General features: G+C 56.1%; 5 protein-coding genes across 5 annotated transcripts; 4 read left to right on the forward strand and 1 right to left on the reverse strand.

Annotated features, from left to right (window-relative positions):
* The first annotated feature begins 389 nt into the window (after nt 1-389).
* On the forward strand, nt 390-3960 carry LY79DRAFT_634961 (uncharacterized protein). The gene is made up of 4 exons (XM_060562246.1): nt 390-1286; nt 1378-1825; nt 1885-2314; nt 2389-3960. Exons 1-4 carry the CDS (start codon nt 769-771, stop codon nt 3912-3914), a joined length of 2922 nt encoding a protein of 973 aa, XP_060412579.1. The 5' UTR covers nt 390-768; the 3' UTR covers nt 3915-3960.
* Nucleotides 3961-4488: 528 nt separating this feature from the next.
* Nucleotides 4489-4931, reverse strand: LY79DRAFT_580979 (uncharacterized protein; the record flags this gene model as incomplete). The annotated part of the gene is made up of 2 exons (XM_060560161.1): nt 4489-4768; nt 4816-4931. The coding sequence occupies 2 exons, from the start codon at nt 4929-4931 to the stop codon at nt 4489-4491; spliced, it is 396 nt and encodes a 131-aa protein (XP_060412580.1).
* Nucleotides 4932-7365: 2434 nt separating this feature from the next.
* On the forward strand, nt 7366-11982 carry LY79DRAFT_670959 (RhoGEF domain-containing protein; the record flags this gene model as incomplete). The annotated part of the gene is made up of 2 exons (XM_060563846.1): nt 7366-9625; nt 9683-11982. 2 exons carry the CDS (start codon nt 7366-7368, stop codon nt 11980-11982), a joined length of 4560 nt encoding a protein of 1519 aa, XP_060412581.1.
* Nucleotides 11983-14012: 2030 nt separating this feature from the next.
* LY79DRAFT_670960 (importin-beta domain-containing protein) lies at nt 14013-17348 on the forward strand (the record flags this gene model as incomplete). The annotated part of the gene is made up of 4 exons (XM_060563847.1): nt 14013-14350; nt 14461-16698; nt 16775-16902; nt 16957-17348. The coding sequence occupies 4 exons, from the start codon at nt 14013-14015 to the stop codon at nt 17346-17348; spliced, it is 3096 nt and encodes a 1031-aa protein (XP_060412582.1).
* Nucleotides 17349-18419: 1071 nt separating this feature from the next.
* On the forward strand, nt 18420-19979 carry LY79DRAFT_580982 (T5orf172 domain-containing protein; the record flags this gene model as incomplete). The annotated part of the gene is made up of 1 exon (XM_060560162.1): nt 18420-19979. The coding sequence occupies one exon, from the start codon at nt 18420-18422 to the stop codon at nt 19977-19979; it is 1560 nt and encodes a 519-aa protein (XP_060412583.1).
* Between the last annotated feature and the right edge of the window lie 1579 nt (nt 19980-21558).

Consider the following 21558-nt stretch of genomic DNA (forward strand, 5'->3'; position numbering starts at 1 on the left):
TTCCCACGGCCATACCTGCCATCCGTTGAGAGCCCACCGTCTGACGAGCCTTGACTTCACCTTCCTCCCGTTTGGCCGGCTGCCTTTACCGAAAAAGGCACCATCGCAATCCAGGCACGCAGGCAAAGACGAATTCATCTTGATGAGCAGGAATATTTTGATATCCCTTACGACCTCTGATCGCCCAACACTCGACGGCGATCCCTTCGTCTGTCTCGCTACTGGTGTTTTCTCATCATCCCGCCCACAAGCTGCAATCCGACGACGTTTCGTCTCTTCCTTCCACAGGTCCTGGCTGGGGCCTACCTTGAACCCAGACCATAGGTACACCTCTCTACTGTAGCTGTAACCAGAAGGTATGTTATATGTTCATGTTTTCTTGTTCTTATCACCACTCCTCGGCGACGATACGTTCTGTTGAAGTAAGGCGCACAACCTTATTTCTTTTCTGGTTCACCTTGAACCTTCTGCTCCATCGAGTGACTCATACCCTATCGCTTGGAAGACATGCGTATGCCGCCTTACCAAAATATATGGGCTGGAGTGAGAAGTCTTCTCACCTGTGGCAGAACTCTGTTGGGTGCGCCTCGCGTTGAACATGGTTCGCCGGTACAGAATACCCATGCGGGTAACTCCCCAAGTTGCCTCCCCTTTTAATGTCATGGGCCCATGGTTGCATAGCCATGCTCTACGCATTCTCAATGTTCATCTCATGTCAAGAAATCTTACCCGTCCCTCTCCATCTACCATCACCCCGGTCTATTCATCATGTGGACTTGGTTGAAGAAATGGCGCCAAGATGACAAGCCAGCTAACCAAAAACAGCGAGCAGATAGTTTACTACGGCCGCAGGCTCCTCCACCAGTGCAAGAAAGGGCTCAGAGAGGCTGTAAGCACCCAACGAGGCTGCCGAAGCGCATTGCGAACGCCATCCATGGATTTGTGAAAGGATACCGCCCGCAAACAAACCCAGCCGCAGAGATGGCAGACGCAGCCGAAAAGACGAAGAGTGCGTGCGTTGCTACCGTTATTGCCGTCTTTCCGGAAATCTGCACTGATTTCCTCAAAGAGACGGCGTTAAAGTTCCAGTACAATTCAGAGCAAACCATCGACGAGATTTTGAGACTCTTCGAGATGGGGAAACCGTACCCAAAGAGGTCTTACTCCAATGCCCTCAAGCGCAAGCGAGAAATTTCAGAGGACCCAGATGAAGAGGCCAATATTCGTCGTACCTACGAACATGCCAACCGGGGAATGGAGTCAAACCCGGAATACTTAGCTATAACGTAAGTTCCCCAGTCTCCCAACTATCCCATCACGTTCGTTATCTTTGGACGCCTATGGCCAGATGAAGCACGAGACTCATGTCGGAAATAGGAAAAAGGTTCTGAAGCATGAGTTCCCTGATGCCACTATCAATGGCATTCGTAAGGTCTTGGCCAGCAAGAGCAACCAGCTGCTGCCAGCGTACGTGGCCATTGACATAGCCATTAGCGAATTACAAAGGGGGTCGCGTGAGAACATTCCGGAAGGCTTCTCTTCAACAAAGAGATCCAGACCTGTGACAGAAACCAAGTACGACGACATGCAACTGGATCGCACCATCGAAGCCACGAACAATCCGGACGAGAAAAGAGCTCTGCAAGAACTTCAAGCTGCCCGAAAACTGAGAAGCAAACGAATAAAAGCATACCTTGACAGTGCTCAGGAGAAGCTCAACTTTGCGAAAGCCTTGGCAGACGGTAATGTCGTGGAGTGCGGGTGTTGTTTTGGCGAACTCGCTCGGAACCGCGCGGTAAGCTGCCAAAACTTGGAAAACCCTCATGTGAGTACTCTCCTATCTCCGTAAAGTGCCTTAATTGAACACAGCTAAGTTTTCTGGAGCTCTTTTGTGTTGACTGTGCACGGCGGACTGCTGAACACGCTGTTGGTCAATCCAAATATGAGCTGATCTGTATGTCCATGGACCAATGTAAGGCAGGGTTTTCCCGAGAACAGCGTCAAAAATTCATCAGCGATCAACTATCAGCAGCCCTAGACCGCATCGAGAATGAGGCTATCCTCCGGATGGCGGGTATAGAAAACTTGGAAACATGTCCCTTTTGCCCATACGCTGCCGAATATCCACCCATTGATACCAATCGAGAGTTCAGATGCGACAACCCAGATTGCCGGAGGGTCAGCTGTCGCCACTGCAAGGAGGATACACACCTTCCAAAGACGTGCGAGGAGGCTGCGCGCGATAAAGACATTGGAGCTCGGCATCAAATAGAGGAAGCCATGTCGGCAGCTCTGATTCGCAAGTGCAATAAATGTGAGTCGCGTTCTACAACCCGCGTTGCCACCACAGCCGTGCATTTTGCAGCTACTGACTTTGAGTACCTTTAGGTGGCACTCCTTTCATCAAGGAAATGGGATGCAATAAAATGACCTGTACCGCTGCCAATTGCAGGAACATCCAGTGCTACGTCTGTTCCAAATCCTGCGACTATAGCCACTTTGACGATAAGGCAAGGGGCGGAAAGGTGGGCAACTGCCCGCTCTTTGACGTTGTGGATGTGCAAGTACGCCACGAATCCGAAGTAAAGGCTGCAGAGGACAAGGCTCGTCGGAAGGTATTGGAAAGCAACCATCGCGTTGACATAGACTTTCTCAAGTTCGACATGCCAGAGGATAAGCCTAGAAGGCCCAGAGACCCTCCCAGGAACCAGAGACTAGCAGGAAACCATCCCCAGGGACAGTCGCCGCCGAGAGTTGTTCAAGCCCCCCCAGTTCAATTAGCACAGCAATCTGTCGCCGCTATGCCGGTTGTTGGACAGAACGTGTTTGGCCGACTGCCAGGCGATAATCTCCGTCTGTGGCCTGCACTTCCGCAACAATACCCAATTCCCGGGCAGGTCGCGAACCAGGCCATGTTTCCAGCCCGGCCACCTGCCGAATACCGAGGGCATCCAGGGATGGCAGGCGGTCTTGACTTTCCTGCTGCGCAATATCAACCCAGACTTCAACAACCGCAGCCGCAGCCTGTAGCTATGCCGGGGGCTTTGAACATGCCTTACCCGTTAAACTTTCCGTTTTTCAACCAGCAAAATCCGAACCGGCTTCAGCCCGTGGGGCCAGCAGCACCGTTTGGACCGGCCGATAGAGCCCCGCCTCGGCCTGCACCGGCACCGCTGGAACCGAAGAGGCAGAATCATCGCAACAAGGGCACACGGCGTCCTGCGAACAATCCCGAAATGCCGAAAGCCGATGTACAGTCTGTGCGTTTGCCACAACATCCACAAATAGAGCAACAGGGCCAGCAGATGAACGAGGGGCAGCTCTCCCCTCGACCTGAAGCATGGCCTCCAACAGGTCCCGCCCCGAATCCCAATAAGCAGGCCGCGCAAGAGTCTCGCAATCTCGCGGCAAATCAGCATGCGCAGCTAGCTCCAGAAGACCGACAGCCCTGGCAAGCCCTGCAAGCTCGACTGCAAGCCCAGGATGCCCAGTTTGTTCGACGGGATGCCGAGCGAGCTCAGCAGCAAGCTCAGAATCAGAAGCAAGCTACGGGAGATCAACAAGTCTGGCAGATCCCAGACCAACCCGCAATCGTCCAAGAGCCCGATGGTCGCGATATGTCTACCCGATGGAGAGAAAGGATGATGGTACCCAAGCGCATCGAATCCCATCGTGCCATACAAGGTGAAGCTATCCAAGAAGAGAAGGGTGCAATGGATATTCAAGAACGAGCAAACCGTGGGGTCAACGGCTTGAACCCAAACCCGCCGAAACAGCCACCGGCCCCAGATCGTCCAAACTGGTTGATGCCAGCCGGCCCCCAAGGGGTATTGATCCATCTAGCACCCATGCGACAAAAAGCAGCAGCCGCTGGAGCTGCAGGGAGCAGCGACGAGCCTTTGGAACTGGATTAACAACCGCCTTTCCCCATTTTCATTCGATGCATTTCACATTCTCTCTCTCTCTCTCTCTCTCTCTCTCTCTCTCTCCCCTTTCTCGTCTATTTTCTCTTCTTTTCTTTTTAGTCGACGCTATACCCCGAGACAACTGGCAGTACGTCGCAGAGCAACTGCTCCGAGTCCTGCGTCAATCAACCCACACCCGGAAGTGGGTATGTTTACGAGAGAAGGTCGCCTCGAGTTGGGGAGATGACTTGGGGAAGCCTTGTCGCGTTTGCACCATGAAGCCGGTGTTGGGGTTCGGGATCTGTTGTCTCCTTTTTCCTTACCTACCAGTCTTCATAGCGTAGCATTGAGCATGGAGTCATGGGGAGAAGTGAGCATCTGCCTACTACCTACCTAGGTCGCCACTGGCGCACACAGGGGGCAGACAGGTGCAGATGTTCATAGGGGGAGGTAGGGTCTCTAATTTCTGGGTTCTCATGAAGCAGGGGTACTCTTAGTTCATACAGTAGGGTAGTCGCAAGCACGGCGTAAAATACAAATCAACAGGTCGTCAGGCATCCACAAGTGAGGGCACGCACCCAGTCTAACGCCCTCGGCCGAACTTCTCGTGCCACTTGCCCTTGCTGCCCGTGTTCTTGAGGTTAGATATCGTTTGCGGCTCCGCCTGGGCGACAAGCTCGATGGTCTCGTGGAGCGTTGCGATGGCGCCGAGACCCATGGCGGCGGAGGTGTCTGAGCCCAGTGGCGTAGCGGCGTGAGGGGCGAGGAGGATAAGCGAGTTGGAGGTGTTCTTTTGGAGGAGCTTGTAGGTCTTGTCTTGGGCCTTAAGGAGGGCCGTTGTGGGGGTGGAGGTGAGTGTGATACTGCAATGTGTGAGCGTGTAAATTGAGTGCGTGCCCAAACGACTTACATCGGGGCATCTTCGGCTGTGAGCAGGGCCTCCAGCTCGGGGGGGAGCTCCATGAGCCTGTACCCGCGCGAGTCCGGGGCATGGGTGAAGGGGATGCCGACGTCTTGGGTGGACATGGTCGGGCCGGGGAGGCAGGGATGATGGCCTTGTCTGGAGGTGTGTTTAGATACTGTGACGTAGGTAGACAGCGCTTCTATTCGTGCTGCAGAAAAAGTTGGGAGTTGACGGGTTTGAAAGGCCGATAAGCGGGCACGTGAGGTGTGAGGATGGTAGTCGAACCGGAAGCCGTCCAATTACTGCGGGGTGGTCAGGAGAAATAAATAACACAGAAGGGCCATAAGGCTTGAAGGTTCCGAGAAGGAGGGGTTCCTGGTCCAGTCCTCAGCTGCTGTCTGTCCAGGTCCCTTGTTCCGCCCAAAATTGATTCGGTCGAGATTGGTGGTGGGCCCTCATTGGCTGACATAAACACCCCGGTCCCATCCTCGAGACCGGGGACCAGGGACAGAAGAGCGGTGATTGGGTCAAAAGGGTGGGTATGTGCTGTGCAGGTAGGTATCTTGTTTTAGTGCGAGCAGATTGCTGACCGAGGGAAAGTTGGGAGCAGGAGTGGACGCGACGGGTGATAAAGCGGGTCGCGGTTAAATCTGTTTATGTTGACCTCACCTCACTCTCTCTGGATAGTATGATGTGTGTACGTAAGGCATATGTATCTATACAAATAATAAACTACCTAAGGTATTACCATATGGATAATGTAGTAGCGGAGGAGGCGCTTGCTGACGCACCGCTGCCAGCACGCAAGGTGAGACTAGAAGGATGATGAGCTTAAGTACCTTGCTCAGGTACCGATTTAGAATATAGGTACACTGGGCACCTATCTTACCTAGGTACTGAGTGCAATTTGGTAGACGATGACTGGGGAGAGGTTGGAGGCAACGAACGATGAGATGCCGCAGGCCGGCAACCTATAGGTGCATCCGTCTGCACCACGCCTCGCCCTGCATCTGCACCACGTTGGCATCGTCCAGTCAGAACGACATACGGTAAAAATCTCTCTTCTGGTACACAGAGAGAGAAACAGAGACAGAGACAGATAGGGTGAGACCAACCACCAGTTTCACTAACGAGTCACGCCATCGCACATGGTTCCTGCTTGACGGTTGGGCTGCTCAAGTGTTGTGTGTGGTCCGCAAGCAATCCATCTTCCGAGTGAAAATGTCCCAGCCCAGGACTTCTCGACCCCCTCCTCCTGGATCCCGCATCTTGGGCGCGTTCTCTCCCCGTAAAAAGGAAAAAAAAAAAAAAAAAAGGTCAAAAAGGTCTGGCCCAGACCCACGGCCAGGTTTAGGCGTTCGTCGCTTAATCCCTCCCCTTGTCTTGCGAGGCAGTGGGCGGGCTGTCGTCATTCTTTTCCCACTCCAGAAATCAGAAGCCCATTACCACACTCTCTCCGTCCTCCACCTTCTTTGTTCTCTCTCCCATTCCCGTGTGGTGAGAGTGTGTCGGTCAATAGGAGCAACGGGAAACAAGGCCGGTTTTCGTCCCACTGCGTCGCCAGCACCTACATCGAGATCAACAAAGGGTACGACAACAAAAGGTAAATTAAAACCCAAGGATCTCTACGGACCACGTCTAATTGTGTCCTACATACTGTTTCTTCCTCCCTCCCTGTCATTCTGACTGACCCGTCGCATGTTACCAGGACCCCACCCCTTCGTCTTACAACCTAAGAGACAGGGAGAGAGATTGGGCTTCACCTCTCTCAATTGTAATATCTAAACAACAATCAACAACACAGCGGGTGGACCCACGGACCACAGCCCGCCGCCAGCAGCCAGCTAACTAGGTGCTAGGTAGCACACGCCCCACCACTGCCACTGGCGACTGGAGCCCAGCCCAGCCCCCTCCATAAGGTACCTTGCTTTATACCCAAACTACTATGTACCCAAGTGTACCCACCCACCACGCGCCTTTCTCACTTCACTGCCCGCCTGCTATCGCTGTTGCTGTTGCTGTTGTCAACACACGGACTCTCTCAACTCTCGACCCTGGCCGAGCTCAAAGCCAGCCAACTCACACCGACACCGCAACCTTAGATACACGATAATTCAGTTGCTAGCTTGCAATCTTCATCTTTCCCAACTTTGGTCGCGCTAGCCAGCCTGGCAATTTGGCTACTTTTTTCCTCACGCTCTTTCCACCCCTAATTACCTCATTCTTTCTTTGGCATTTGGAGCACTTCTTCCACCTCGTTTCGTCACATCGCCATCCATCCATCGCCGCCCTCAGAATCACCTCGACCGCCGCATCGAACTCGAACTCGACCTCGACCGCGGCCTCGACCTCGACTTGGGGACCAAATTGCGCCTGTCTTAATAGACATACACGCGCGCTCACGCCTACATCACACGCTCGTTTATCAAACTTTGCAACTCTCCGCTTCTTCTTGTTCCTTGTGCGATTTGTACACCAGTCAGTCAGCAATGACCCAGGCCCATTGACCAGACCACGCGACCGACCGACCGACCGCATCGCCGTCAGCCCCCGACAATGGTTCGTGTCACGGAGGACCTGGCTCTACCTGCCGAGCTCCTCACCCTTTACCACGCCACCGACCCCCTCCTCGGACACCTGCCGGTCCTCCTCTTCCATGGACCCTCCACAACCGCAAACTACACCCTCAACAGCTCCCGCGTTCAGATCCACATCTACAGCCCCGCCGGCTTCCAGTCCTTCCCGCGTCTTACCATACAACCCAACTCGCCCTTCTATACCGTCGTCAACCACCTGCCGCGCGAATGGCAGGGCGACGAGATCTACCGCGGTCTCGCTTTCGGCCTCTACAAGTACTTTCAGGAGCTGCCCGAAGTTGTCAAGAACCATCTGAAGAACACATACCCGACCACCAGAGGGCGTCGCCCGGGCAGCGGCCCGGCTTTGTTTAGCGAGCAACATGCGGCCGACCTCGCCAAGGATATGGTCAAGAGCGAAAACGCCGCCGAGGTTCTCGAGACGCTGCGGACCGCCCTCCAGACCCAGCACCTGAGCAACGTCGACATCGACTTTGTCCTGCCGCCCGGTTCCATCGTGCCGCTGCAAACCGAGGATCTGGAGGAGCTGCCTGACGATGAGGACGATTTTCTTGACCCGACGCTGCGCCAGTACGGGGGATACACGCCGCTGGTGAAGGCGCTGGGAGAGCCCGTATTCCTGCCGACGTCGAAGCTACGGAGGGCGCCCTCGAGGCCGACGTCGCTGAACCGTAGCAAGTCCTTCTCCAAGGACCAAAAGGTGGATCTGAGGATGAAGCTTGGAGAGCTGGTCGATACCGAAGAGAGATATGTGTTGAAGCTGAATGAGCTGGTGAAGCACATCGCCGACGACTTTAGACAATCTGCCAAGCAACGCGACCCGAGCAGTCTGAGCCCTTCCGAGGAGGAGCTCGAGAAGCTGTTTCCCAGGTCCGCGGATAGAATACTGCAGGTCAACTCTGCTTTCGTGCAGGAGCTGCGTGAGATCATGGACGAGACCGAGGAGGAAGCTGTCAAGGACATGCAAGTGACGACGGTTGCGCTTACAGGTTCGAGAATGGGGTCGCCGTTCAAATCCAAGGACCCCAGCGGCTCATTGGCAATCGCGAGGGTCTTTCTCGAGTGGTTCCCCAAGTTCACGGACTGCTACCAGGACTACATCCGCGCGAGCCAGCACTTCCCCACGCTTCTCAACTCGTGTCTGGATCAGCAGTCGAGCTTCCGCCAACGGGTCCTCCAGACCGGCGAGCAGACTGTTCGCTCCATCCTCATCGAGCCTGTCCAACGCCTTCCTCGTTACAGTCTGCTTATCGACCAAATCGTCAGCTGTCTCCCCATGACACATCCGGCCCTGCAGCCCATGCTCAAAGCGCGCGACATCATTACGAATATCTGCTCAATGGACGAGCCCATCCCCGATAAGCCTCAAGTGACGAGTCGCTTGCGAAATATGGTCGAGAGTTGGCCTCTCGACCTCGAGCCCCAAGGGCGACTCATCCACGCGGTCGACTTCGTCGAGCTTCCCGCGCCCTACCGCCTGCTCGACCCACCGGAGATGGCGGAGCGTGCAGGAATCTTCCTTCTGTTCTCCGACTGTGTTGTCATTGTGAAGAAGCTGGGCCCCAAGCCAATGAGCGGCAAGGATCTTCTTCGCGAAATCGACAAGCCCTCGGCAGCTGGGCTTCTTCTCTCAATGACGAACGCTGCTGGTGGGCATCCTTCTTACGAGCTCGCATTTACCGGCTGGCACGGCCTTGCCGATGTGCGTTTCACCGAGTCAGCGGACGGCAAGCTCATCTGGATGACTTCGACACAAGAGATGAAGGGAGCCCACGCTGGAGAGTGGGTCACAGGCACCGCCGTTACGTCGCGGTGTTTCCTACTCGACGAGGCTTTCACACGGACATCAAAGTGGTCGGAAGACATCGCCAAGGCCCGCGTTGAGGGTCGGTTTTCGGAAAAGGAGCGGGAGGACCCTTCTTGGACCCTGCGTTCCATCCGGACGCCAGACAGCAACCTCGGCATATTTGCCGCCGTCTTTCAAGAGGGCGTTGACCAACTGATTGATGGCCGAAAGGAGCCCGCGCCGATTCGCATTGTCATCGATCATGACAAGGGCACCAAGGGGGCACCGATAGGCCATTACGGTGTGGAGATTACTGTCAACGTCAAGTGTGGCGACCTCAAAAAGGTCAATATGGTGACTGCTGGCTTGAACGGAAGACAATTCTCGGACGAAGTGGCGTTTGATGACTTTTTGCCCACGCTCACTCGAAGAAGTAAGACTGCTCGCCAGTAGACCGGTAGGAAGATGAGAATGCTAACCCTATACACAGTCATCCAGCTACTTGGCATTCAATTCAGCGTGTCCAACATGCGACTGGCGCCCGCGCTGGTTTCTTACTACACCAAGGTCCTCAAGGGCCTCCCTCTCATGACCAGGGCAGAAAAGACGAGATCCTTCCTTGCTTCGTCGCCAGTCAAGGGGCTCTTCTCCAGCATCTGGGGCGGCTCCACCCACACGGAAGGACAGAACTCGCCCAAATTTAACCGGGTGCCAGTAACCAACGTCTTCCCGCCACCGGTGTCGCGAGCAAACAGCGAGGCGGGCTCTCTCTACGGTTCTGCCAAAGGGAGAGACGCTATCAAGATGGGCGGCGACGACCGTCCCGAGAACCCGCTTGTGCGGCTGGAGCAGACCTTTACCGGATACGTAGCCAGCCTGCAGGCTCGGAAGGGGAGTATCGTTGGGAGGATGCTGCTGAACCGGTCCGCGGCCGATGAGCTTCTGGTCAATGACCTCTACAACCGGTTGATCGAGAGTCCCTTTGACCTCGACGCTTCCTCCGAGCTGGGCGCTGATGTGATTTTCGTCGCGTTCGAGAAGTTCATCCGCATCGCTTGGGGTGAGCAGATGGGCCCGATCATGACGAAGCAGACGTTGGATACGTTGCTCGAGCGGATGAACCGACAAGTCCCTGGCAACTTTGCTGATTTCGTCAATTTCATCTTCAAAGAAATGGCGCCGCAGAACCAGAGGGCATTTACGGCTTTGATCAAGCTGCTCGCCGATCTGCTCGACGGCTGCGGCAACGATGGTGATCGAGGTATCCTGACTGTGTCGTTCGCGGAACTTCTGGTCTCGGACGGCACGGCGCAGAACTACATCAACCTCCTGGACCGCCTGGTAGATGATTGCGACAGGATCTTTGACGATGCTGGGTTTGGTGTCAATCTCACCGTTCAACAAGCGTTCGAGTCCATGAATTCTCGCAGCGGAAAGTCGCACTCAGGCTCGCTGACATCAAATACGTCTTCCATTCGGCGCAAGTTTGGCTTCGACTCTCTGCTACGACAGAACAGCAAGAACGACCCGGAGCGTTCCTCTGTCTGGCGCACGCTGAGCAAGCACGGCCGCCACCCCGCCTCTGCAGATGCCGCCTCGAGCTCTAGTTTATCCAAGATGACATCGTCACGGGCAAAGTCCATCGACTCTGGAACTCAGTCCGGACCGAACAAACTGAGGAGGCCTGGTTCTCGAGACAGGCCGCCCATCGCAGGCGCATTCGACGAGGATCCAAGACCGACCAGCTCCCACCGACTCGACATGCGCCTGGAGACCATCGGCGAGCCTGACGTAGAGGCCACGCCGGCCAAGTCTTCCAAGAAGAAGCGGCGAAGCTCGCTCTCTGATCTGAGAAGCCTTATGGAGGCAGCTACCATCATCGATCCTCGGGATAAGATCGAAGAAGCGTTGATGCCCTTACGGATCAACAAGCAGACGTCGGAGAAGTTCAACTCAACGCCGCGGGTCGTGTCACCATCTAGGATACCGATAAGTCCGACATCCCACAGCCTGCGGTCCCCTCGTATGGTGTCCCCTCGCCACAAGGAGAAGACGAGTCTGCCAGAAATGTTTTCACCGCCCACGCCCTCTGACCGCGAGAACGCGCCGAGTCGCACGCCCAAGGGACATGCTAGAGGCTTGTCGACCTCCAACATTCCGACTCTGAGACCCGCTCGCCCGGTGGGCACTCAATCGTCCGACGCTATTCCACGGCCATCTACGAGCCCCGGCAAACCCCCAGGTAGCGGAAAGCTCCGGCTCCAGTCGCCACAGAAGCTACGGGAACGGCTACAGACGGAGAAGAAGGCAGTTGAGGACGTCGACGCATCGCTGCAATCGGAGCTCTCCAAGATTGCCGAGGAAATGTCGAGAGTCAACTCGGGTCTGGGCACACATACCAACACGGTGGACCTACGCAAGCTCACAGCGTCGGTCAAGTCGCTCGAGGAGCGGATCCCGAGCATGATGGCGGAGCTGACGGATCGTCAGTCCATGATCCAGCGCGACATGGAAAGCACGCTCAAGGCGTCGGAGACCAAGGTTAAGAGCATCGACCAGCTGTACAGGGAGTCGACGGCGGAGAACGAGCTCATGTACGAGAAGTTCAACAGTGAGCTCGGCAAGATCGTCAAGGCGCTGAAGGGCAAGGGCAGAGAGGACAAGGAGGAGCTCATCCGAAGCCTGCGCGAACACAGCGAGGAGACGGCGCGGGTCAAGAAGGAGAATGCGCGGTTGAAGAGAGAGATTGTCAGCCTGCGGACGATGATGAAGGGTGGTGCCGACGCATGAGGTCGAGCAGGTCAAAACTGGTGTCACAAGGTGAAGCGGAAAGAGTACATGATGCGCGTCTATAGGGCGGCAGTTGGGCTTGTGGCGTTTTTTTTATCATTATCCTTTTTTCTTCTTCTTTTTCTTTTGGGAGTATGCGTCGCGAGCGAGTCCGAGTTCTGGGTGTACCACTACTGCTTACCGGATTGATTTGTTGTGTTTCCCTTGTTCTTGTTTTTTTTCTCTTTTCTTGTTTTTTCAGTCCATTGCACAGATTTCCGGGTCCAAAAGGCTGGGGAGAGTGCTGGTCCGGCCTGAGCAGGCAGGTGGGCAGTAAGCAGGCAGACCGGTGGTAGACGGTCAGGGTAGACATGAGAGTGGTGGGTTTATAGGGCTTCAAATGAAGGGATGAACGGGATGTGGCATGTGGTACGTGGCATGTGGTTTGTGTAGAGAGTCATTATGGATAGACTTGACATGGACGGACGGCGGGGTCTGGTCAAATTGTCGTATAGACTGGATGAATTGAAGCATACTGATGCAGAGCAATTTGGTGGCATGTCATTGTGCCCAGCCACGCCAGTGCTGTGGTACGTACGGCCGAGTGGGTTCTAGTTGCAGTTCTAGTCCCAGGGCCGGGAAGGGGGGAGGGGATGGAGAAGACGGTGAAAGCTGGAGGGGACGGAGCTCTGGTCCGCGCCCGCGGGCAAGTGTTCATCACGTACCGTCACCGCTTCCATCCACGGACGCCTCCGTCTCGCGTCTAACTGTGACTCGGGTTGGGTTATGGACGGTGGCCCGAGCAGGACGGATGTTAGGCTTGGGTCAGAGTCCTTGGGCTCAGGCATATGCTGTATCGTAGGTATGCACTCTGTCATTGTGTAAGTACTCCGTACGTACACACACACACACACATCGCCCAAAGGTTCGACCCCGCGCTAGGCACTCGTGAAGAATTAGAGAATTACCTAAGCACATCCGGATAAGTGGAGAGGAAGTGTTTGCTAGGGGCGCCAAGCGGCCCGTGCTTGACATCCCTCCGCGTTGGGTTGGGTGTGTGTGGTGCTGGTTCCTGGTCCTGACACCTGAAAATGATGGATTCGACGACCCCTCCCCTCCCCGTTCCCCTTCCCAGCCGTTTTGTTGGTGCGGCAGCGTTACGGCGGCGGCTTCTAGTGTGCCTACCTAGCTAGGCAAAGCATGCGGGCGCGTTGGCGGTCGGGTTCTTTTTCAATCGCGTGCTTCCCTACTTTACCTAACGCCGTAGTCAGCTCCGCAAGATGAAGTACTTACTAGGTGTGCTGTAAACAACCCGAGAGGACTGGTGCGGGGGAAACTACCTGGTACAGAGCGAGTGGTGATGTAGGTACCTCCGTGCTGCCTCCCTACTACCCAGGTACCTAGGTACGTGGGTATGCATAGCAGGGACTACGGCATTCCCCCCCGGCCTGTGAGAGAGGAAGCCCCCCGAGACTCTCCACTCACGCGTCGAAACCGGGAAGGGAAAGGAAACGACCCCGCCAAAAGAAAGTGAGAAACATCGCCAGAAATACACAAACGCTCGCGCACAAACACACGCACAAAGCCCATCCACACACACACATACACACACACACACACCGTTACGCTGTTTGTACCCACCGCCTTGCACCCTCTATTTCTACCTTTGGGTTTGGGTACCTAACCGTCGGTTGACTCAGCCCCGGGACTCTTTCCACCTACTATTTTTTTTCCTTGTTGTTTTTGCTGTCACCTCTCCCCCCCCTCGGTATCCCGACCTTACTGGCTAACCTTCTCCTGTGGGACCAGTCCTCTACCTAATTAGTTTTCATTTGTTGTCTGTCTCTCTCCCTCTCTCCCCCTCCCCCTCCACCCCTCCCTACACGACGCGACTCACGATTATCGGCGCATACCGTTTTCTGCGAGAAGCCGAAGCCGACGGACTCGATCGACCGTCCGCACAAACACTGCAAACGCACTCCGACAACCCACCGGCCGACTGCGCGCGTAGATCACGGAACACGATACATCTCCTTTGAACTCGCCCTAATATGGAGGACCAGTTGGTTTCGCTACTGGCGAATACCCAGAGCTCCGAACAGGGCCCCCGCCAGCAGGCCGAGATCGAGCTCAAGCACGCCCGCTCCAACCCGGCCTTCCCTACCTCACTGGCCAACATCGCCAACCACACCTCCATCGATACCGCCATCCGCCAGGCTGCCCTCAGCACCCTGCGTCTCTTCATCGAGAGAAACTGGAACCCCGAGGACCGAGACGCCAGCGAGCCCCTCGTCGAAATCTCTGATCCCGCACGCGAACAGCTGCGCAACACCCTTCTCGAGATCGCCCTCAGCAATGAAGACAAGAGGCTTGTCAAGATTGCCGCAAGGTATGGTGGTGCGCTTGTCTCTCTGTCTGCCCGATCCACGCGCCCTCTACGGCACGCCCAAGCCCAATGAAGAAGAGTCAAGCTGACTTGGTCTCTCTCCCTGTCTTTAGCTACGCTATCGGCAAGATCGCCTCCGTCGACTTCCCCGAACGATGGCCCAGCCTCCTGCCCACCGTCCTGGGCGTCATACCTACGAGCACCGACGTGCAACTTCACGGTGCCCTCCGAGTTCTCGGCGACATTATTGATGAGAGCCTGAGCGAGGACCAATTCTTTACCATGGCCCGCGACATCGTCAAGACCGTCACCGAGGTCGCCCTGAACGAGGCCCGCAAACCCAACCTGCGCGCCCTCGCCATCTCCGTCTTCCGCTCCTGCTTCGACCTCATGGATATCGTCAAGGAGGACCACATGAAGGAGGTCAAGACCTTCGCCGAGGAGGCCCTCAAAGACTGGTATCCCTTCTTCGCCCAGGTTCTCAAGTCTCGTCTGCCCGACGCCCCCGCCGAGCTTACCCACGGACAGCCCGACAGCTGGAACCCCGTCGTTGCCATGAAGTTGCAGGTCGTCAAGACCCTCCTCAAGGTCAAGTCCGTCTTCCCCCACCTCCTACTGCCCCACAGCACCAGCCTCTTCACCGCCGTCTGGGAAGAGCTGTCTCTGCTGCAGAAGCCGCACGAGGACCTCTACATCGGACACGAGGCCCAGGGCCGCCTTGAGGACGCCGACAGCCTGCCTTACACACTGGATTTCTTGATACTCGAGGAGCTCGACTTCCTGAACCAATGCTTCCGCGCGCCTCCCGTTCAGGCCGAGCTCGAGGCCCAACTGGCCTCCCACGCCTCGGCCCAGGATACCCCCTGGATGGTCGACGTCATGAAGATGGTTATAGGCTACTCCCGCATCAGCCGCGAAGAGGAGGAGCTGTGGGATATCGATTGCTCCCTATACCTTGCCGAGGAGACCTCCGTGACGGCCAACTACACTGCCCGCACCGCTTCTGGCGACTTGCTCATCAAGCTTGGCGAATGGTACAGCGAGAAGGCCGTCGAGGGGCTCTTTGGCTACACCAAGACTCTCTTCCCCGGCGACGGCTCCAACTGGAGGAGTCAGGAGGCCTCGCTTTACCTCTTCAACATGCTCCTGAGCGACTTCCAGGACATGGAGAAGCCCATCCCCGAAGCTCTCTCCAAGGCGTACCTTGGACTTGTCGACTACGCCGTCAACCAGAACGAGCAGCCCTTGCTGAGGGCTCGCGGCTACCTCGTTGGGGGTACTCTGGCTAGGGGCTTCCAGACCCCGCCCGCCCTCCTCGACCGCATCATCCAGTGCATCACCTCCGAGGAGTCCGAGGTTGTTCAGGTTGCCTGCATCAAGGCGGTCGAGGGCTTTATTCGCTCCGGAAGAGTGACTGCCGATCGTCAGGTCCCCGTCATCAACGCCATCGCTCAATACATGCAAAACAAGGACCCCGAGGAAATGGAGGACGCCGATGAGCTCCTTGTCACTCTTGCCGAGTCCCTGCGCGCCGCCATCAATATGAACACCAGAATTGTGCTTTCGCAGGATGTTCCCTCGGTTGACCTTCTCTTCATGGTTGCCAAGCTCGGCGCGTCAAACTTCCAGGCTACTATGCTCATCTGCGAGGCTTTTGAAGAAATCGTGCGCACTCTTTCCGACACTGCTTCTTACACTGCTCTCTGCGCCAAGATTCTGCCTACGTTGACCGCGGCTTTCAACACCGCAAACGTTACCCAGGACGATCCTCTTGTTACCGTTGCCACAGAGTTGCTCACCGCCCTTGTCGAGCACGGATCTGAGCCTCTGCCTGCTGGTTTCGTCGCCGCCACGCTCCCTAAGCTTAACCGTCTCCTGATGGAGTCGAACGAGGGCGAGGTTCTGCGCCCCGGTGCCGAGTCTGTCAAGTATCTCCTCATGCACGACCACCACCAGGTCTTTGGCTGGCACGACGAGAACGGCCGATCGGGTCTCGAGGTGTGCCTCCACATCATCGACCGTCTGCTGGGCCCTTCTGTCGAGGACAACTCTGCTTCGGAAGTCGGTGGCCTTGCGGCGGAGCTCGTCGAGAAGGCTGGCCAAGAGCGTCTTGGTCCATTCCTGCCCCAGCTGCTACAGGCCGTAGCTACCAGGCTCGCCTCCGCCGAGGCCGCCCCTTTCATTCAGTCTCTGATCCTTGTCTTTGCCCGCCTGTCGCTCGTAGGTGCCAGTGATGTTGTAGAATTCCTCAGCCAGATCCAGATCCACGGCAACACGGGTCTGCAGGTTGTGATGAGCAAGTGGCTCGAGAACTCGGTCAGCTTTGCCGGGTACGACGAAATCCGTCAAAAGTAAGTCTACCAAGTTCTGCTGAAAAGATACACACGAGGCTGACTTTTTTCTTTTCTTTTCTTTTCTTCTTTGTAGCGTCATTGCCTTGTCCAAGCTTTACTCTCTCAACGATATCCGTCTTGCCCAGACCATGGTTAAGGGCGATCTGATTGTGAACAGCGGCAACGATGGCAGAATCATGACGCGCTCGCGTGCCAAAGCCAGTAGGTGCTCCTCGGCAGCGAAAATTCTCTAGGTAACTAACCTGGACGACTTAGACCCCGACCAATATACTGTTATTCCCGCCTCCCTCAAGATTCTCAAGGTTCTGATCGAAGAGCTCCTCTCCGCCTCAGGTGCCAACGCCGCCGCCAACGCCGCAGCAGTGGCGGCCGCGGCAGAGTACGCCGACGAGGAGAACGAAGACGATGGCTGGGAGGATGAGCCCGAGACGCTCGACCTCAGCCTGGGCGGCACCAAGGCGGATCTGATGTCCTTCATCGAGGGCTCCGGTGCCCGCCAGCGCGACGACGAGACGCAGGCCTACCTGACAGAGTTCTTTCTGCGCACGGCACGTGAGAACGTGGCCAACTTCCAGGAGTGGTATGGCATGCTCACCGAGGAGGAGCGGGGCAAGCTCAATGAGCTCGCTAGCGCCGCGGGCCAGTAGGAAGACGCCGCGGCCGAGCCGAGCGGTGAGGAATCTTCGACAGTGGCGTCGACGACGAGCATGGTTCAGCCGCAATTGCCGCCGAATTCTGCGCGGATGCGGAATCTGAGGAAGCAATTTTATTTTTAATGCACGCACGCATGCGTGTAAACTCCCTCTCCGTCAACCTCTACAGGGAGCTTATATATAACGTCATGATGTTCAAATAAGGGAAGCCTCCAGGTTACGATGAAGGAAAACCAAACACCAAAAGGGGCAACGACGCAGGTGACGGGCAAACGATCGGAACGACACCATCGTAGATAAGATTTTCTTTTACTTTAGAATACGAACGAGACGGAAGACGATGAGCAGATGATAGCCTTAGCCCTTTGATTACCGTCAATGGGCATGAGGTGGCGTGCGGAGACTGGAAGCAGGTCTGTTATGTGGGTGTGTAGACCCATCCACGCCCGGCAACGGATAACGCTAGATGATGTATTGAATGCGAATGAAAAGAGTCTCGACTCTATTTTTTTTTCCTCTTCTTTTTCTCCCACTCATCATTGAGAGGGTATGTGTGAATGTCAACGGAACCGGCTAATGATGGGTGTTGAAAACGGAGTTGGGTGACCCTGAGGCGCGCTGAGACTGGGCACTGCCATCATCACCCCGGCATCTTAGTCCGCACACACGCGCGCGCACACCAGCCCCTTTGATCACGAACTGCAGTTTTGCGTAAGAAGATACGGTCGTGCCGCATGACGAAGGCCAGGGTTTCGTTGCGGCCTCCAATCAGAGCCGTCGGTTGGTTCGTTGGTTCGCAACAGATGCGATTTTGGTATGCATGGCGACGGGCTATCACACCCAAGACAGAAGGCTCAGCTCTTCAGACCAACATATCCGCCCAAGACCCTGGTCTCCCACATGGAGCTCATTACTCGCCTGCTTGCCATAATAAAGTTGATGTTCGGGGGGTACTTAACGAGCCAGGTCTCGCCAGCGATGTTGCTCGGCTCTTCAGGCTTGCCGCTCTCTGTGCTGCTTCTGCCTACGCATACTGCACATAGCATCCATTCGTAACCAGACAAAATGGAGTCCTTTGATGTCTCCCCGAATGAGAAAAGCCCTGATCTACCTCGTCTTAAGAAGCGACGGGTCGTATCGGGCACGGCCATCACACGCCGACCCAAAGCTGCCATGGCGACTCAACTCGGCCCAGCCTCGTCTCCGCCGGTGCTGACGCAGTCTGGACTGACGCCCAATCAGCCGCGGCAGAGACGTTCGTCAGTCAACCTCCCGGTCCCGGACGGTGACGCCCCGCGCGATGCGGCCCTGCTCCATCCCGAACCACCCAAAGAGTCAAACTGCGAGATGGAAACGCCCACCAAGAAACCGGCGCGGAGGGCCCGGGGGAAGCCCTCGGGACCGAACAAACAGCTGGAGCCTTCGCCTCTCCGAGCAACAGCATCGCCAGAACACAATGTCGTTGACGGCTACGAAGCGGCGGAAGCCCGCCGGGTGCCGCTTTTTGCGCGCTCCCACACCTCGCCGGAGACGCAGGACGAAGCAGAGAGAAAGGGGCAGCGCCCGAGCGCGGCGGAGAGGAGCACGAGCGTCCCGGTCAAGCCGTCGAAGAAGCTCTCCGGGACCCAGCTTGACAGCTCCATGGCAAAGCTGATCAGGGACGGCCCTTCAAAAGAGAAAGATAGTCACTTGAAGGACGGGGGCATTTACCTTTTCGTATTCCAACCAAGAGGAACCGGGGCGCAGCTGGTCAAGATTGGTCGGACCGAAAGGGACGCGCAGTGTCGTCTCAATGAGATAACGAGAGTATGCAAGCCCCTGAAAAGCATCTGGCACTCCACGGCAACGGCCGAGAATATTCCGTTCCACGGGTTTGCCGAGAAGCTGATACACGCAGAACTGGGAAATTACCGATACCGCCAGCAATGCCTCTGCACGATGCAACACAGGGAGTACTTCGAAGTCAGCGAGGAAATCGCCGTCGAGGTGTTTGAGAGGTGGCGGGACTTTTGTAAGAAGAAACCATGGGACGACGGCGGCACGATCAAGACAGTATGGGGCAAGAGGCTGGACGCCAGGACCGCCTTTGACGGCCCGGGGCAGGATTTCGACCACGGCAAGTTTGGCAGGCACTGGGGCACCTACACCATGCCGTGGCTCGTCGAGCGCGTGCTGTCCGACGCGATCCACCAGTGGAAGAGATGGTTCCCGAGCCGCTGGCAGGCCGCTGCCGTGGCGGAGATGTTCACCATCATCTTCCTGTCGCCGGCCTCGGCCTGGGCGCAGGTCTGGATGGCGGCCGTTGCCGCCCTGTTGCTGATCGACACGGTGGTCCTTGCGGATCTGCACGCGACGGCCTCTGTGGCCCAGTTCATGGAGGGTGGCTTGCAGTCGCTGGTTCTGGTGTATGTGTCTTGGAGAGACGGGCTCGCGGCGGACGCAAAGGGCCTGGCGCCGGAAGCCAGCTCGGGGGAGACGCCGCCGCGCCAAGGAACCGGGGGGGACGCGTGGTCCGAGACGGTGGAAGAGGACACCGCCGATGCGAGCGACAGGGACTCGTCCGTCGACCCGGGGGATCCCATGGACGTCGACAGGGACAATGGCTGTCAGGAGTCGACGGTGTGAGGAAGACGGGTCGGGTGGTGGTGTCTGCTTACCCGCGAGCCTCGAGACGGCCGCTGCGGAGGACGTGGTCTTTGAACGACCGAGATCTCTCGGACTGTACACGCAGGCGATGTCGGGTGAACGGGAGGTGATTGATCTTGCCATGAGCGAGTCGGGCTGGCCGTTGTTGCTTCGTCCCACGACAGGTCCAGTTTGGTGTTCATGGGAGCAACGAAATGGGTTGATGCACTATTTTGTAAGCCTCGAAGAATCGAGCGGTTGCTAACGTTGTTAGGTAAAAGTACAGAGAGCCTCACAGTCGTCACTTGCATGAGTAAATATTCATTTAGCCAACTACAAGTCGTACTCTTTCAACCTCCTCATCTGTGATCGCGGGTACTTGTGAAGAGTCTTGATTGTGATCGACCTATGTCTGAAACTCATACATAGCTACGACTCCGGATTGCTCGCAGGCAGTCTGGGGCCGTAACAATGGCGGATGTTACTATTTCGAGATTGCATAGTGGTAACCTGCGACATTTTAGGATGAGGCGAGTTGGCTATACGGGACGCGCGAGCCTAGGTCATATGATGTCGTCTAACATAGCCTTTCCCTAGTCTGAACCAACAGAAACGAGACTAGTCCACCACCTCAAATCGTGAGCAAGGCGATGGCTTTCTCAAAAGGGACGTACGCCACGTATTTGGCGGATGCTGACAGCTTTCTTGGCTGCACATCCAAGGTGATCCAGTGACATCGTCTTCTGCGTCCATTTCTAACCAATGGCTTCTTATCATGCAGCTCATAAGCCTCACGGCAAATGCGAACAACCAGTCTACACCATAGTCGCCAGATAACCCCGAGAACCTGGTTCATCAAGACCGGTCCCAATGTCCAGATAGCACGAACCTAACTGAGTGCGTCCAGACGTGGTGGTTGTAGGTGGCCCTCCATGCTGTAGACGGTGCGATGCCGTCGGCTGCACCGACGACATCACATTTGCACGCCCCCTTCTGATGCCCCACACCCCTACCGATGAGATGAATGGGAGCTATAAGCTACGATGGCCGGAGGGCGTAGATTACATGCACGACGACGGGTTTTCAGGCGTACCGTCATCGTATCTCCCCGGCTCAAGCACCAGCACTACGTTCCACGACCAGGCAAATTCGAACAACCACAGAGGTCTATCGTCTGCGTATGAAACCTTGCAAGTAAACAGCCTGGCACTGCGCAAGCACAAAAAGTCCGAACCACCGCGAATGACGACCTATACAAGCCTTCGAGATGCTACCCAATGTTCTCGAGCAACGACGAAATCAGGCTCCTGGAGCTGGATTCCTCTAGCAGCGGCAGCCTTCTCTACGGGGCCTTCACAAACGTGAGGCTTGGGTCCGAATAGACCCAGTACGAGACCATTTCCTACACTTGGGCAGACGCATCCGGTGACTTGACTCGGTGCAGGCCAATGTTCATGGGCCCGTTCTGGGACATTGTGCCCATCACTCGGAACTGCGAAAATGCCTTGTGAAGCGTTCGGATCTCTTTCAACGGCCCCCCTCGGAAGATCTGGATGGACTTGCTGTGTATTAACCAAGA

Source organism: Colletotrichum navitas, assembly GCF_030913465.1.
Source record: "Colletotrichum navitas strain CBS 125086 chromosome Unknown LY79scaffold_43, whole genome shotgun sequence".
Taxonomy (NCBI): Eukaryota; Fungi; Ascomycota; class Sordariomycetes; order Glomerellales; family Glomerellaceae; genus Colletotrichum; species Colletotrichum navitas.